Below are 16,126 nucleotides of genomic sequence, written 5' to 3'. Positions count from 1 at the left end.
AAGCAACGAACTTTCAAAACTAGGAACAAATTGAAAAGTGTTGAAATGCAGTGTTGTTTATTTTTTAAGGCGCCTCGGAAGGGAGCATAAGCTATATGTAGCGGTGTTTTAATAACGCTGACACACAGGAGGAAAGGGATGGGTTTGTTAAAGGAGATCCGAAGGCTTGATATAAGGGTGTAATTTCCGCTCCATGGGCATGATTTTTCTCGGAAGGGCAAAATATATATTATTGGTCTTGTGTAATTTGCTCGACAGCGACGCCCTCATTTTTTCTCGAATTTCTACTTTTTGTACGATTGTAATACCCTATGGTCAGGTCGATGGTGTACTAAAATACCACGCGAAAGACTAAACCTGAAGTGTTTTAATTACAGTAAAATATAGAGTTTTTATAATAAAACCAGGGATCCCCAGTTTTATTCACCAACTCCCCTATAAAGCCCCAAGCGGCTAAATGGTTTTCTTTCATTTTATCTCATTATTTCTTCCTAAAATGATTTTAAAAAAACACCTCCTAGACATTTGTTTCTAGTATTATGTAATACTTTTGGGCAAAGAATAACCAAATTAAAATTTGAGCAAAATTATACATTATGGCTTTAATATTTAAAAGTATACACTGCAGTTTTTTAGTTAAATTGGAGGACTAGCTGTAGCTGAACAGCAAAACGCAATACTTTCATTGGAAAAGATTGCTCCCATTCGATATCAATATCCTCCCCTTTTTACGGTCAATAATAGCTAATTATTTCTTCTTACCATTCGTATTGTGTAATTGGAGGACTAGCTGTAGCTGAACAGCAAAACGCAACACTCTCACCAACAGCTCGCATTTTGCTACGTGGATTATCAACGATCATTGGCAGTTCTATAAGAGAAAAGGTATTTTTGTTCGATGAGACGATGATCTTATTCAGTTATTATTATTACATAACAGAATTGTCATTCCTTACATTAGCTCTTGATTAGAGCCCTCCCTATATAATAAAAGGTCCAGTGACCCGAGGAAGTAACTAGTAAAGAAAATATCTAGTAGTAGTAACACCAACGTTAGACCATTCTACAAAAATACTAAAAGCCAGCCTTGAAGTACTCCGAGTATTGCTTGCTGAACAAAAGCCAGCAATCCCACCAAGTAGGACCACTATCAGCTTGCCGAAGGCAAGCTACAAGACTGGTCGAGAGCCTAGCTACAAAAGTCACCAACAAGTCACCAACAATTGACCACTATGGCACTACTACTTTCTACCCGACCCCACGAACCGCCAAAGTCTACTAACCGAGGTATTGAAACTATAGTGTCAGAGGGGATATGGCATGGTTTTTCACTTTTTCTTTCTATTGGATGGAAAATAGGTCGGCTTTGGAGCAAAGCTATCCTTGCAGGCCCATCACACAACATTTTTAGGCATAAAAAATTGTTTGGCGTAATCCGACCAACCCCCAAAACCGTCGACCCACACCGTAATGCCTACTATTATTTTTTGTTAATCCAGAAAAAGGAATAAGGCGCTAAATCTGCCATAATAGCTACTTAAATTAGCAAGTGTGCAATTGTTACAATTATCTCATTACTTTACATAGTAACTTGCAATACTTGCAATTGTAATATACTAGGCACTATTATGGCAATTCCACAAAACAATTTCCCATACTTAGAAAAAATCTTAATCTAAACACTCCTCTCATTAATTGCAATTGTGGCAATTTTGGTAATTCTACAATGGAAGGCGAGTGCAATTGTGGTAATAATGGCAATTTTACGATATACCAAGGGAGTGAATTGCGTGCAGTTACGGCAATTATAGCAATTCTACTATGGGAAGATCGACTCGAGCTAGTGCAATTGTGGCAATTATGGCAATTTTGCAATATAACAAGGCTGCGCATAAAGTGCAAAATCTACACATGCGTTAATATACAGTTGCTATGTTGTCCTGCGGGGCTCCAAACATTGGGTCCTCCTCTTTATGGTTCTCGAGTAGAACCACTAGTCTCGCTTGCTTTTGCGATCGCTGGAATGTCCAGCGGATTTTAGTACTTCACCTCTGATGACCTTTGACCTCCGCACATAACCTTGAATACCAAACAAGATAATTGCACACACCTGTTCTCCACACAATAGGTTTTCAGGTAGTATATATATTAGCAACATATCAATACCAAAAAGTAACAAATCTACAAATGCGTTATACAGTGGCTATGTTAGCCTACGGGGCTCCAAACATTCGGTCCTCCTCTTTCATGGTTCTCGGGTGAAAATCCAGCGGTTACATACCAAGGCGGTTCGCGAACCACTAGTCTCGCCTGCTTTCGCGATCGCTGTAATGTCCAGCAGATTTTACTTGTGACATCTGATGACCTCTGGCCTCCGCATATGACCTTGAATACCAAGCAACATAATTGCACACCATAGAAAATTTCCATGGAACCTACAAATGCCATAATTGCTGCAATTGCTCCAACTGCAGGGGCTTGTTATATTTCTGAATTGTCATTATTGTCACAATTACACTCGTCATATAACACTGATTTACCATAATGGTCACAATTGCACACACCATAGATATTTTCCATGGAACCTAGAATTGCCATACTTGCTCCCACTGCAGCAATAATGAGAAAACTCTTTACAGGATTGCAATAAGTGTCTTAATAGCACAAGAGGGTGCTATTCTAGCAATTATCACAATACATAATTGCCGTAATTGTGCAATTTCGATATATCAATTCAACAATTATTGCTCTCTTCTGCTATTTTGTGTATTAACTCTGTTTATGTCATAAATGTGCAATTATGACACAAATTATGCTATTCTGGCAATTATCACATTACAGAATTGCAATAATTGTCTTAATAACACAATAACAACTAGAGATAATTTGCGCTCACAGAGCGCAGACAATCGCAAGGCATGTAACCCTTTAATGGCCGTTTGACCTGACCTTTGACCTTAATGTTTCCTGGGTCACGAGGTTTGTTGTCACTGAAATTAAGCCCCCATACCCCTTACAGACAATGAAATTACGGTATAAGATGTGACCCCAGATAACCTTTGACCTGACCCTGCAAAGTGTTCCAACATATTCCCCCTGGTCATTAAGTTTGTTGTCACCGCCGAGTCGACCTGACCCCTACAAAATGTTCCCCTGGTCATGAGATTTGTTGTCACTGAGTTTGAGCCCCATATCCCTTACAGATGTCCAGAAAAGGAAATTGTAAGATTTGACCCAAGATAACCTTTGACCTGACCCCTGCAAAGTGTTCCAAAATATTCCCCTGGTCATTAAGTTTGTTGTCACAGAGTTTGAGTCCCGTACCTATTAAAGATGTACAGAAAATGCATTTCTTAAATTTGACCTCTGCATGACCTTTGACCTGACCCCCGTAAAATGTTCCCCTGGTCATGAGATTTGTTGTCACTGAGTTTGAGCCCCATACCCCTTACGGATGTTGAGATAATGCAATTGTAAGATTTTACCCCCTTACTGACCTTTGACCCCAATTCTTTGTACAACTTTTAGACACTGGCTAAAGGCGATGCAGGTATGCAAGTGACGACATTGTGTTATGTAATTTGTGGAAGAAGAAGCATTGTTAGTGAAAATCACATTTTGGTCATAATGACCTTTGGATGACCTTTGACCCCGAGTTGGTCATGTAACATTTGTGCCCCCACCCAATGGTCCTTGTGACCAAATATGGTCACATTGGCTTAAAGCATATGGCTACGATGGCTCGTTAAAAGTTTGACAGAAGAAAGAAAGAAAGAAGAACTTACCAAAAACAGAACACTCGCAAATTGGAAATTTGCGATTGTAAAAACATAATAGGACAATTTCAATAACAAAAACAAACTAGATATATTGCATCCTCAGGAGGCTGCGAAGTCCAGCCGTGACCTTGAAGTGACCTTCTATGACCTTGAAAAGATTTGGAACACAATTGCCTTTTCATAAAAAATGTTGGCATTACGTTTGATAACAATCTACCTAATAAAATAATTTGACCTTTGTTGACCTCTGATGACCTTGAAATGACCTCCATTTTGTTTTAAATCATATCAATACTACATATTCTAATTTAGATTTAAATTGGACGAATTTTGGAATTTGACCCATTTTGACCTTTGGTTGACCTCTGGTGACCTTGAAATGACCTCCATCATATTTTGAATCCTACCTTGATTACATATACTAATTTTCATTTGAATTGGGCAAATTTCAAAATTTTACCCCTTTTGACCCCAAAACAGACCCCTCCCCATGTTCAAGCCAAATCTGATTATAACCCTACATGCACCCAATGCTCTAGTCATTTTGGCATTATTCTGATGTTCACAGCACTTAATATGCAGGAAAAAGTGAACTTTAAGGTGATTTTCAGTAATCAACCCTATTTTACCCCTTCATGACCTTGAACTCAAAATCCGTGTTTACCCTATAGACACCAGCTAATGTCAGTGCATATGTGTCAATCTCATCTCTGTACTATGTAATCTGTAGGAAAGGAAGCATTTTGAAAGTATTTGGTTATGTGCAGAAAAAATCCCCTTAATGACCTTTAACCCCAAATCTGTGTTTACCCCATAGACTCCAACTATAGTCGATGCCGATGACCAAGTTTTATTGCGCTACCATGTAATCTGTAAAAGAAGAAATATTTTTGGTAAAATTCGCATTTTTAGCCCAAATTACTCATGCGTGACATTTGACCCCAAATGGGTCATGTCAAATGTAAAGGCTGGGGTAGTGGAGCCTTTGCCCAAGTTTGGTTAGAATCGGTCAAATAATTAGGGAGCTAGAGCCAATTATGTCAAATGTTGACAGAAAGAAAGAAAGAAGCAGAAACCACTGGGATGCAAGAGTCCAGCCGTTGCTCGGCTGGACTAAATATCGTCTAATTCACATTATACTTCATGTGGAATGCCAGTTTCAATAGTCATTGCCACTCAACAAATTTACAAGAAGATCGATGATTTATATGTTGATATCAACAATAAAACTACAGAATAAAACGACAATATTTAATAGCCGCTTCCTCCGAAATAATGAATTTAACAAATGTAAGCACATATACGCACACAAGTTCCAGATATGACGAATTTTACAATTCGGAAAAGTTGTTGAATATCCAATTTACCACATTCTTGTTCATACCATTAAACAAAACATGTCTCTGGTCTAACATTAGGTTCCACTGCCTGAACAGAATTGATTACAGCCTGAATTTCCTCTTGAGGTAATAAGGTGACCAGATCACCAGGGTGTCATTATAGCTACATGCAGTATATGACAAAGATGGATTACAATGAGTTACATAAAATGAACGTGTGTGGTATCTAATTTAGTTCCTACGAAGTGAGTTTTGCCTGAGTCAATTTGTGGTTAAATGTTGATAGCTCACTACAAGAGTTATTACCATCGATTTGGTGTTACTGAAATTATGAGAACGATACCAGCTTCCTTCGGATGACAAAATCTTAATCTTAATTTATATCCACCTCGAATTCGAGTTAACATGATTTATAGCTCACCCATTCGGGTCATTGTGATATCAACCGTAGTAGTACTGGAGTCAACCACGGTAGTTAATACCGATTGATCCCCATAAAGCGCCTTGGTGGCAAGTATATCTGTTGGAGTGGCACAGATTCCGGTTATGGAAAAGGTACCAGTACTGTCTGTCATGTCTACGAGATAGATGTAGGGTCTGTCCTCGTAGGCAATAGTGACGCCCGCCAAAGGTCTGTTATCAGCATCATGGACAAAACCATTTAGCGTGTGGGTATCACATACACATGCGTCACAAGCAGGGTTTAGGGTTCCTTCGTCACATTGCCGGCTACAATCTAGGATAAGAAGAACAGTGAAAAGAAAACAATTGAAGGCTTTAGATACAGAAACATTATTAAATAATAATAATAATAATAATAATAATAATAATAATAATAATAATAATAATAATAATAATAATAATAATAATAATCAGAAACACCACCTAATAAATAAAAAATATTCCATTACATTGTTATTATTGTATAATAATACAATAATAATAATAATAATAATAAACAAAAATCACTCAAAAAGTGCACTTTTACATTAAGTACCTGGACAAGGCCAATCGGAACATGTTTCACTCTCCGTAGGTCTTCCAACACATAGGGAGTTATCTTCATCGCCGACATTGGAACTGCAAACTCGTTCTCGTAGTCGTTCACCTTGGTCACAAGTTACGTCACACTGACCCCAATTCATCCATGAAGTCCAAGCCCATACAATTTCTTAAATCAAGCAATGAATTAATGAATGAATGAATTAAATAATTAATTAAAATTAATTAATTAAGTAATTAATTAAGAAGTTTATTAACAAATTAATTAATGCAGCAATGAACGAATGAATGAATGAATGAATACATGAATGAATAATTAATTAATAAGTTTATTAATAAATTAATTAATCAATGCAGCAATGAATAAATGAATGAATGAATGAATGAATGAATGAATGAATGAATGAACCAATCAATCAATCAATCAATCAATCAATCAATCAGTCAATAAATCAATCAATCATTCATCAACAAACAAACAACCAAACAACTAACAAACTAAAACAAATAAATATATAAATAATAATAAAAAATCTTTCTCCACAAGCACCAGGTACTAAATAATCAATGCCTACTTGATCAATGCAATTTTGTTTATCCTTGTAGCAAATTTAAAGTTTTATCCCTCAAATAAAGTGCGGTATATAAACAGGCGCCTTATAAAAATTGAATTGAACACAATTGTACAAATTTTGTGAATGTTTGATGCTTTTTTGTATTTAGTTTTAAACTAACACATGGGTGGCGATGATCTAATATTCCATGATTCATCGGTTTATTATTGATTGGTGATAACTTGAAAACTTGATTGATTGATCGATTGATAGCCACTTCACATATTCCTAGTTTATAGGCCCCTGTGGAACGTCTATTAATTTTGAATAGCATCGTACATTAGATAAATAGGCCTATAAGTATTGATTTATTATATTCAGCAATATCAAGGATTACAATCAAACTTCTCACAGCTAATAGGTTGTTTGCTCAGCTCAGTAGTAATGCACGGAGTTTCACAGCTGGGACGTCCCGGGTTCGATTCCCAGCTCTGCCTATTTTTTTTTCAAGGCTGAGGAATAAAAAGTAATTTCCGATCTGCAAACTTATTTGCCGCGCGATCTGAGCTGGTCCTTTTCTGATGGCTGTGTCTTTTACAGGCACACTCCCTCTGGAATCCAAACCAGGTTCCCGTCCATTATACATCCCTATAAGTTCGAAAGTTCTTTTGACTTGCCTGAAGGATGCTGAACATTTGGCTTGGGCTGCCCTCTTCAACATGTTCAAAGTTCTGGCAATTATTGGTAGGGGTCAATTAAGGTTAAACAGGGGTCAACATTGAAAAATGTCCCAACCTGTTGAAAAGTATGTTAAATTATTCGTCTGGCCATTAAGGAATTCAAAAATGTATAAACATTGATTCGCCTTGTTAAGTTTTCTCGTGCACATAATATTAATCGCGTAGAGGGTACATGCATGTGAACCCTTACCCGTTCTAATCTTTTTAATACGGATATCGGTCGGAGAATTCCACGACTGATGTCCGTATTAATAAAAAAAAAGCGTGGAGAGTATGGGTTCTCATACAAAGGTACACATACAATTTTTGTTTGTCGGCACGCTTATAGCGCAGCCACTATAAAGCACCGATGTCACAACCGAACTTGAGGTCAACCAAAGAATAATTTGCTCTATCTGCGAAGTTAATACGACGTTATGGGCAAAAACGTGTCAAAGGTCAACACCCAAGTCAAGCAAGTTAGAAACACTTTCAAAGATTTGTTACAACGATCTGGTCACGGAACATTAGCGCTGTTGCTCTACTAAATACATGATTTATGACGTAGTGATATTAATATTAACATATTAATGAAACTATTTCTTTAAAAGAGGAGTTTTTTGTTTGTGTATATTGAATATATGTCAACATTGAATGTTATTTGCTGTCAACAGTCTGCATAAAAAGTTGCTCTTTCGTTTTGATGTTTATTAAAAAACCTTCAAACTCCCAAACTTGAATAACAACTAATTTTAGACTTAACTGCTTTATCCATTTAGCGAAGTGAACAGGCCCTGTAACCCAATTTCGGCACTCAGTATATCCGTGGTTAACTCATGTGCGTCGGCGAACTTTGAAAACACCCCCTTTCAGGATAAAAACACTTGTTTCTATAGGGATTTTTTGCCGTCAACAATGACCTTTTTTGTTGCTAAAACGAAAAAGATATTTCTAAATCATACCATTTTCACACATTTTAGGTGTCCATGACAAGTTTTTTGCTGACAGTTGAAGTAGGTCCACGCTGTGGGCCTCTTCTATATAGTTGTTCCAAAAAGAGCAGGTTTGGATGGGTACTAGAGGCACCCGGATACAGGCATCTCTCTGATTTGATATTGTGGTCGTCTTGCGTTAGCCGCGAGCACCAATTTGTAAGGTGGCACAGCGCTCAATCTCTAGCCAAGCTCCTTTTAAGTGATGAATCAGCTGTTTCACTGTCTTCTTTGTCATCATCTGTCATCTTTTCTCGGCATTCAACTTAAAATGATCAGAGTTTTTTTATTATCCAAATACATTAAGCGTATTACACTAGTGTCGTTAACCGTCCCTGTTAATCACACGTTCTAAGACTTGCACTTTTGGTGGATCTAAACTAGATATTTAAATAAAATTTACCTTGGGTTGCAGAAGTACTTGTTCCTGGTGGCATAGTAGTGTTTGGTACCTCTGCTACAATAAAAAAAAAGGTAAAATACAGGCCATGTTATTTCATGTTTGTGTAATATGTGTCGACAAATTTAGTGGTTCAAAAGATTCATTTAGTATCGTTATAGGAACAACCCACCAAAATGTTCATAATTCTGATCCAAAATCAATTGCACTTATTATTTTGCACGTTTCAACACCAGGAGTGATGAAAAGCAGAAAAGGATAAAGAATTGGCAATCTTGGAAATTTGTTAAAATTTCGCCGTGATAAAGACAAAAAGACGGAAAACCGTGAAAATTTTCACCATTACATTTCTTAACTCAACTAATGTAATAGAATCTACACAAAAAGTAACGCAGCTGTTATAAATAGGCCTATAGCTTCAGAACTAATAATTGTTTTCGCAATATTTCAACATAGAGAGAACGATGATTTATTTATGCACACCTTGATACCCCATTTGTCAAATGTTGTATAGTATTAACAACACAGTAGTGCTGTTAAGGCATTAGAGAATGAATTTGGAGAAAAGCTTCTGATAATTACAAACACTCACTGAGCAGCAAGACCTTCCCTCTAAGCTTTTAATCCGATAAGCTGATTATATATTTGTTTTCATGAATTGGAAGACATTCTTTGATGTGTTACTGAGCTCAATCATCTGAAATTACTGGAGCGTGAGCCACCCAGGCTGGTGGCTCAGCATAGTATTTTATTAACAGAAGGTTTTCTCCAAATTCGTTTCCTAATGGAAAACACTCGAATTGAAAAGTTACAGCGATCAATGATTTTTATAACGCAAGCATTGTGGCACGTATAACCCTCCATTATTTTTGCGCTGACATCAAATCAATACAAATAGCTACAACTTTTCAATTCGGGTATTTTTCTTTCAAAACACTGCTGTGTAGTTAATATTGAACAAAATTGGACAAACGTGGTATCAAAATGCGCGTAATAGTTCATACTTCTTTTTGTGGTGAACTATTGTGAAAATAGTTATTAGTTGTGAAGCTACAGGCGTATTTATAACAGCTGCGTTACCCATGGTTACTTTTTGTGCAATTTGAATTTTGACCTCGGCGTGAACTTTGACAGGCCATATCTCAAAATGCTCAATTCTGTCAGAGTTCCAGTAAACTTATTTTTGAACTTGGGGGTCTTGAGAAGCAATATCCATCAAAAATAAAACTATGGACACCTATAAACAACGCATATGGCACGAAATTGATGGGGGCTAATAGAATAGGGTTAACTATATTGGTATAAATTTTGTTTGCTTTACGGTAGTGTAAAATGGTGTCAAAATCCACTTCTTTTTGTTTGTCTAAAAGTGCACTGTACATAACTTACTGCATATTGTAGTGCAAATCTGTGTTTCTTGTGTGGTATTTCCTGGACAAGTAATTCCATCCTTGTCACACATTCTTGTTCGTATCTGTTGCCCAGTTCCACAAGACACACTGCATTCACTCCAAGTACTCCATTTTTGCCCAGTTTGAGCTGCAAAGAATCAAATTATGAAATCATAATCAATACATATCCACACGCATTATGCCGCCTTTTAAAGGTACAATGAGTCGCTATTCAGTGATTTGCTCAACAAAAACACCATCTAATTCATCAAAATTCATATTTTGGAATAAACATTAAAATGTATGCGCTAATATAATAAAAATATGCAAGCAAGCGGTCAAATTTAAAAGCTGTTTGAGCAGAAAATGCTATGGATTGCCATGAACCAGTGTAAACTAGCCAATAACAAATAACAACGTTTTATGAAATAGGCCATAGTGGCTCACGGTAACCTGTATCGTAGTCCCGAGGAGCCGCTATAGAGACTTCTACTATGGTGTGTCAAAAACCCGAAGAGCCGCTAACATCAATTGCGATATGTTTTGTTTACATCGGAATCCTTTGGCTATCTGGGAGACCGGGATTCAGGGGTCGTAGACCTTTTCTTTCTTTTCGCGTGACAGGCGATTTTGGAGTGAATTAGGAAGCTCAGGGTTGGACGTACGGGACTATGTGGTAGGCCAGGGTTCAAAGGGCTCAAATTTACAATATTCGCGATCATACTATATTGAGATCATTAGGTTGTGTCCATAAGGGTCCCTTGGACACCAACGAGGGTAAAAATTACAATATTAAAAACAATTTAAACATGAACAACCTTATAAAATATAAGATTGTGAAATCGGATAAGACTATGTTAATATATTTTTATAATAATATTATAAAAATACCCCTTGGCCATATTATTTACATTGAGACCCGTTTATCAATCAATCTCACACTGCTTTAAGGGGGAAAAGGAGATTGAAAAAGTTGCGAGAAGTGACAGATATAGCACAGTGTAATAAGAAAGTCCACTACAATTTAAAATGTCAAATACGTTTTTACAAAGTTATAATGGTAAAGAATTATTTTGAAAGAATAACTTTAAAATTTTGGAAAGAAACAGAAATTGTTGGAAGATGTGGCAAAGCTTCCATGAATTTTACATTCACTAGCTATGGACGCCAAAGGACTTGAAGCAAGTCTAGTGATTAAAGGTGCCTACTCTTTCTGTTAAATTTTACAAGAAGCAAATATTTTGACAATTTTAAAAGCTCGTCTTCGATGAAAATATAATGCTTTATTGGTGTGCCTCATTTCCACATTATAAAAGAAATGGTTTCTGCTTTGAGATCATACCACAATGTTCATTTTCATAAGAATGTTTGAAATACTTATGAATATGAACAGAAAAGCACCTCTTTTGATCAAGTTCAACCTACATCTATATGGGTCACTCCATATGAAATCAAGGAGGCGCCCCACCTGACCCCCTCAGATTTGCTTTATATTTTAGTCATATGTTGTACCTGTAAAAATATTAGAAACCTGCAAATTTGAGGTCTGTAGCTCTTACGGATTTTCTGTGGCAGCCATTTAAAGTTGGAGTAGGGGGGTCTAAATTTGGACCCAAAAGTTGCCCTTTAAATACATTTTATCTTTGGGAGTCTGTGCCTTCTTTATAAAAAGAGAGGGAGGTCTGAAACTTTGTATACACACTAATTGCATGCCCAATTATGAAGCTTCCTGATATAACCCGAGGATATTTTGTTGACAAAAGGTGATTACGCTCTATGCTTTCAAAATATGCCCGGCTACGAAGTATCTAAATACTTATACGGCAATTCCCATAATTCCTTGCGATCAATGCACACGTTGATGCTTAAATATCGCCACTGCGGACATTGAGCATAGAGGCCTTGCATGTGACGTATCATCCCGTAAATATGCGGACTGCTCAAATGCATTCAACAAAAGCATGATTGCAATCTACCGAGACAGTTCGTCTCACACATAACCCTGCACTACGATCAAATTCGCTGTCGTAGTGCACGTTACAATATGACCGTAGCTATGTCAACTGGATCACGCTTTCTTTGTTACGAACCACTGATCGAAATGATCACAACACAAAGTCTATGGCATATCAAAATTCGCAACAGGTGTGTGAGCCCAGGCTTGGAGCTGTAACCAATGGTTACTAACGTGCACTACGACAGCGAATAGGTTGATGACAACATTTGATTAAATGGACTGCACTCCGCCATAACTACGGTGAAGGACACCGGTTCAAATCCTTTGTTTGGAGCCAATCGATAAAATGATGCAGGGCCTCTATTAATGTGTGTATCGGTGTGCCGTATCCGGCTTTCAACCGCAAAGACTTTCGGGAATTTGTGTAATGCTTAAACAATTACTTTTCAACAAAGAGTTAGAGTAAGATCATTTTTAATACATTCGAAAACGAAAAAACTGACTTCATATTTTCGTTAATACGATACTGATGCATCATGCATGACATATTTATGATAATATGTCTTTTTATTTGTGAACTTTTGGCATTCGCCAAATATTGCATACCTGATCTGTTTAAAAGAGTTACCGCAATCGATACAACCACCACAATAACTATCACAATTATCACCAACAGAATGATAAGCCAACGGCATTTGCAGTTTCTCCCAGCTTTATCTGCAGTGAAACAATAATTCCAATTGTCAAAATTACTTTAAAACAACGTGGTTAGGCGCGTGAAAGTCGATTCCGAGTTTATCGCCCCCCCCGCGTCACTTTTGGAAACCCAAAATACCCGCGTCAAATTTTCTAAAATACCAAAATAATTCATTATTTTCAAAGTAGTCCTATCAGTGTTGTCACCAGTTTTAGCAATTGGAAACATATATTTTTGTTTGTAAAACATATATTCATAACTTCGAAGCAAAACCAGGCCCTTTTCTAACTTTTCTAGTCCTTACCCATATAAAAAAAAACATGTTTATAAATCACATGTATGAGTTTGGCTTTAAATCAACACGCATTTTAGGTCAATAATGAAATCTGATGAAATAATGAGAAATGAAAAAGTCACCAACCTGGAAAAAAAAGTGACGATAAACTCGAAATTGACTTTCATGGCCTTATATTTCTGTAGCTCGTGTTTGTCTGTCTATCTGTCGGCTGGCTATGCGTTTTCCGAAAATATTGGCAAATATCACGAGTTTACTTGCCAACGTTTGACCGATTTCATTACACAAACTCCATTTTTTAAACTTTTAATACCAATCTGTTGGGGGGGGGGGCACTTTAATTTGTAATGGATATAGGTGTAGGGCTGGCACTTTCGCACTAAGGGGCATTTGGTGAGAGCAAAATGTAAAAAATATGGGGTCATTGATTAGGTGAGAGCATGATTTTTGGCATTCGGTGAGAGCAAAATGTAAAAAATATGGAGTCATTGGGTGAGAACATGACCTTTTTTTAAATGGAATCTTTGGGTGACAACCGCAACAGCGCCACAGAAACATCGAAAATCGAATTTCTAGTTCTAAATGGCTTCAAATTTCTTTGTTTTTTTTAAATAAGTAACAAAATCAGTGATAATTAAAAGTTGCTGTTCAAATTGAACTTGTAAGGGTCTTTGGGTGACAGATCAAATGAAAAAATAGGGGGTCTTCGGGTGACAGAGTATGTATTCGTAAAAAATATGGGGTCTTTGGGTGACAGCGATGCTGAAACGGGGGGTCTTAACAGCCCTACATACCCGTCACCTCCAAAGTTGGAATCCCCCACCCCCCACCCCCGGGGGTTGCAAAGCCCACATAATCACCCGGGGGGTTTCGTCGAAAAGAATTGTGGATGTGCCACGCTGGCTTTCGGATTGTGACTTTCTCTATACCTACTGTTTGCTGTTTTTGCAACCCATCAGTATTGGGCGCATTGGTCTCCACTGTATTTATTTCCGTAGTTAACATTTTACCGATAAGACAAGGTTCTTTATTGATCGATCCCTGATCGGAGTTTACGTATTCATTGGTAATCCAATTAACTCAAAGACCCAATATTTGTTGTATTTGAAAAATTATCCACTTTTAAAGGAGTCATGAAAGAAAAGTGTTAACATGTGCTGAGACCTAACAGGATTTTTGTATTTCCAAAGCATTGAGTAAGACTTTACCTGTAATTTTATTGAAATTGTGATGGTTTTTCTGAAAGTAAGTGAAAGTAAAAGAGGCGATCCTGTGCATAAACAGTTATCGGAGTACCCATCTCTCTTTCATAGGCGATTGGGCGAGACTGTTAGCAAGTATGTTACCTTCCCAGCATATAAGAATACCGGTACCCAATTATACACCTGGGTGGAGAGGAGTAATCGAGATAAAGTGCCTTACTCAAGGGCATAACATGACTTTTAATCAAAGTGAAATTTTTTCGCAATAAATCATAAAAAAACCGGGTCTCTAAGTTAATTGGACAGTTATACTCAGACGATGGTGGCCGATATCCATTTAATGTAGCAACAGCCAATAGCATAAACAAAACAGACAATATGACGGCAACACTGCCCGGACGTTGCTCCGAGCCAAGGTGCGTTTTTAATAGCGCTATAATTTTGGCCCCGTTACAGAAAAAAAATGCACAAAACATATTTCCCAGTGTAATGTATACATTTTCACATGAAAATAAATAATTTTGGATTCAAAATGAATGTGAAGAAAAAAAATCATTTGCCGGTAGTGGGGATTGATCCCAGACCTCCTGTGTGGCAGGTGCCAATACCAGCCACTGCACCACGCATACATTGTTTCACAACGGGGAAATATTAGTATATATCATAACATATCGTGCGTTATTCACACAAAAAATTCAAAAAACAGTACTTACAATGAGGTTCATTGTCGAACCTCAACGGATATAGATTGATAAGATATTGCTTGATAATATACATATACTTTTGGAATTATTTGAGGCATTTTCGTGTTTATGTGTTAAGCCAATGACGATGTCAATCATGGCCGCCCCTGGTTATACTAGGGTATGCGCGTGATTCCGTAATCAATAAGTATTGTAGCGGAAATGGATTCAGAAGAGAGATGGCGCCCTTCAGTTATTTCAGGTCACGTGATATCAGGGTATATAAACCGATGCGCTGATCATTCTTGGCTCTTCCGTACCCTGCGACCGTCGAGGCAGGTTGGTCAAGACATACCTCTCTCTCTCTGCATCAATAACCACTACTACCGCTCCCAGCCGATTACTTGGATCAGCCCAGAACCCTAATAAATGATGAGAACAATGACATATATCCGACTCATTCGTCTGACTCATTAGTGTGACTAGTACTATTCATAAGACTGTGCGGATTGGCCGCACGCCCACGTCATCACCAAGTTGCCTTAGACGCTCGCTACCAGATTCCGCCACATTTGTGCCAGTTGTGGGATTCATTGTCATGATGAACTCGGAAGCTCGATATTCCGGCGCACAGTGGCCGGTTCCGCCACAGTATGATAAACAAACGCCTTTCTGGCAGAACGACTCGTAGCATAGTGTATACCCTCTGGAATATGGATCAATAGGTATTTGGCTCGAACCCCGGCTCGAACCCCCGGAGGGGGGGGGGGGGTACTCAAGTTTGGTTTTGGTAGGGACGTGCCGCTGAGATTTTGGAAGTAGACCCATAAATATATCAATTTTTCAAGAAATTTGGACCCATTGATATACCAAAAGTCACAATTTTCGGCCGAACCCTGGTAGAATTTTAATTCTAATAATTTATTTTCATTTTGTTATGTAAGAGAAAAATAATAATGGCAACAAACCCGTGTTATAAAACTGAACACCGTGGAATTCCCGTGTAGACATGCATAAATTTTCAACATTAATTGTGCTAAAGATTTGTGTATTGGCACTATTTAGCTTGCAAAACAAACAGGTGAAATATTATTCATAAACTCATTGACTTTACA

At 37.5% G+C, this 16,126-nt stretch overlaps 1 protein-coding gene across 1 annotated transcript in view; it reads right to left on the bottom strand.

The window, feature by feature from the left end:
* The window catches only part of LOC140167657 (uncharacterized), a 30,029-nt gene extending 14,544 nt beyond the window's left edge, over positions 1 to 15,485 (bottom strand). The window contains exons 1-7 of the mRNA XM_072190953.1: positions 15,332 to 15,485; positions 12,741 to 12,851; positions 10,176 to 10,325; positions 8,790 to 8,843; positions 6,117 to 6,290; positions 5,541 to 5,855; positions 763 to 871 (exon numbers count right to left, since the gene is read on the bottom strand). Coding sequence (XP_072047054.1) covers positions 763 to 871; positions 5,541 to 5,855; positions 6,117 to 6,290; positions 8,790 to 8,843; positions 10,176 to 10,325; positions 12,741 to 12,851; positions 15,332 to 15,485 — 1,067 coding nt within the window. The remainder of the gene's footprint in view (positions 1 to 762; positions 872 to 5,540; positions 5,856 to 6,116; positions 6,291 to 8,789; positions 8,844 to 10,175; positions 10,326 to 12,740; positions 12,852 to 15,331) is intronic.
* Between the last annotated feature and the right edge of the window lie 641 nt (positions 15,486 to 16,126).

The sequence above is a fragment of the Amphiura filiformis genome, chromosome 13, assembly GCF_039555335.1.
Source record: "Amphiura filiformis chromosome 13, Afil_fr2py, whole genome shotgun sequence".
NCBI classification, from domain to species: Eukaryota; Metazoa; Echinodermata; class Ophiuroidea; order Amphilepidida; family Amphiuridae; genus Amphiura; species Amphiura filiformis.
This window is presented reverse-complemented; position numbering and strand designations above follow the sequence as displayed.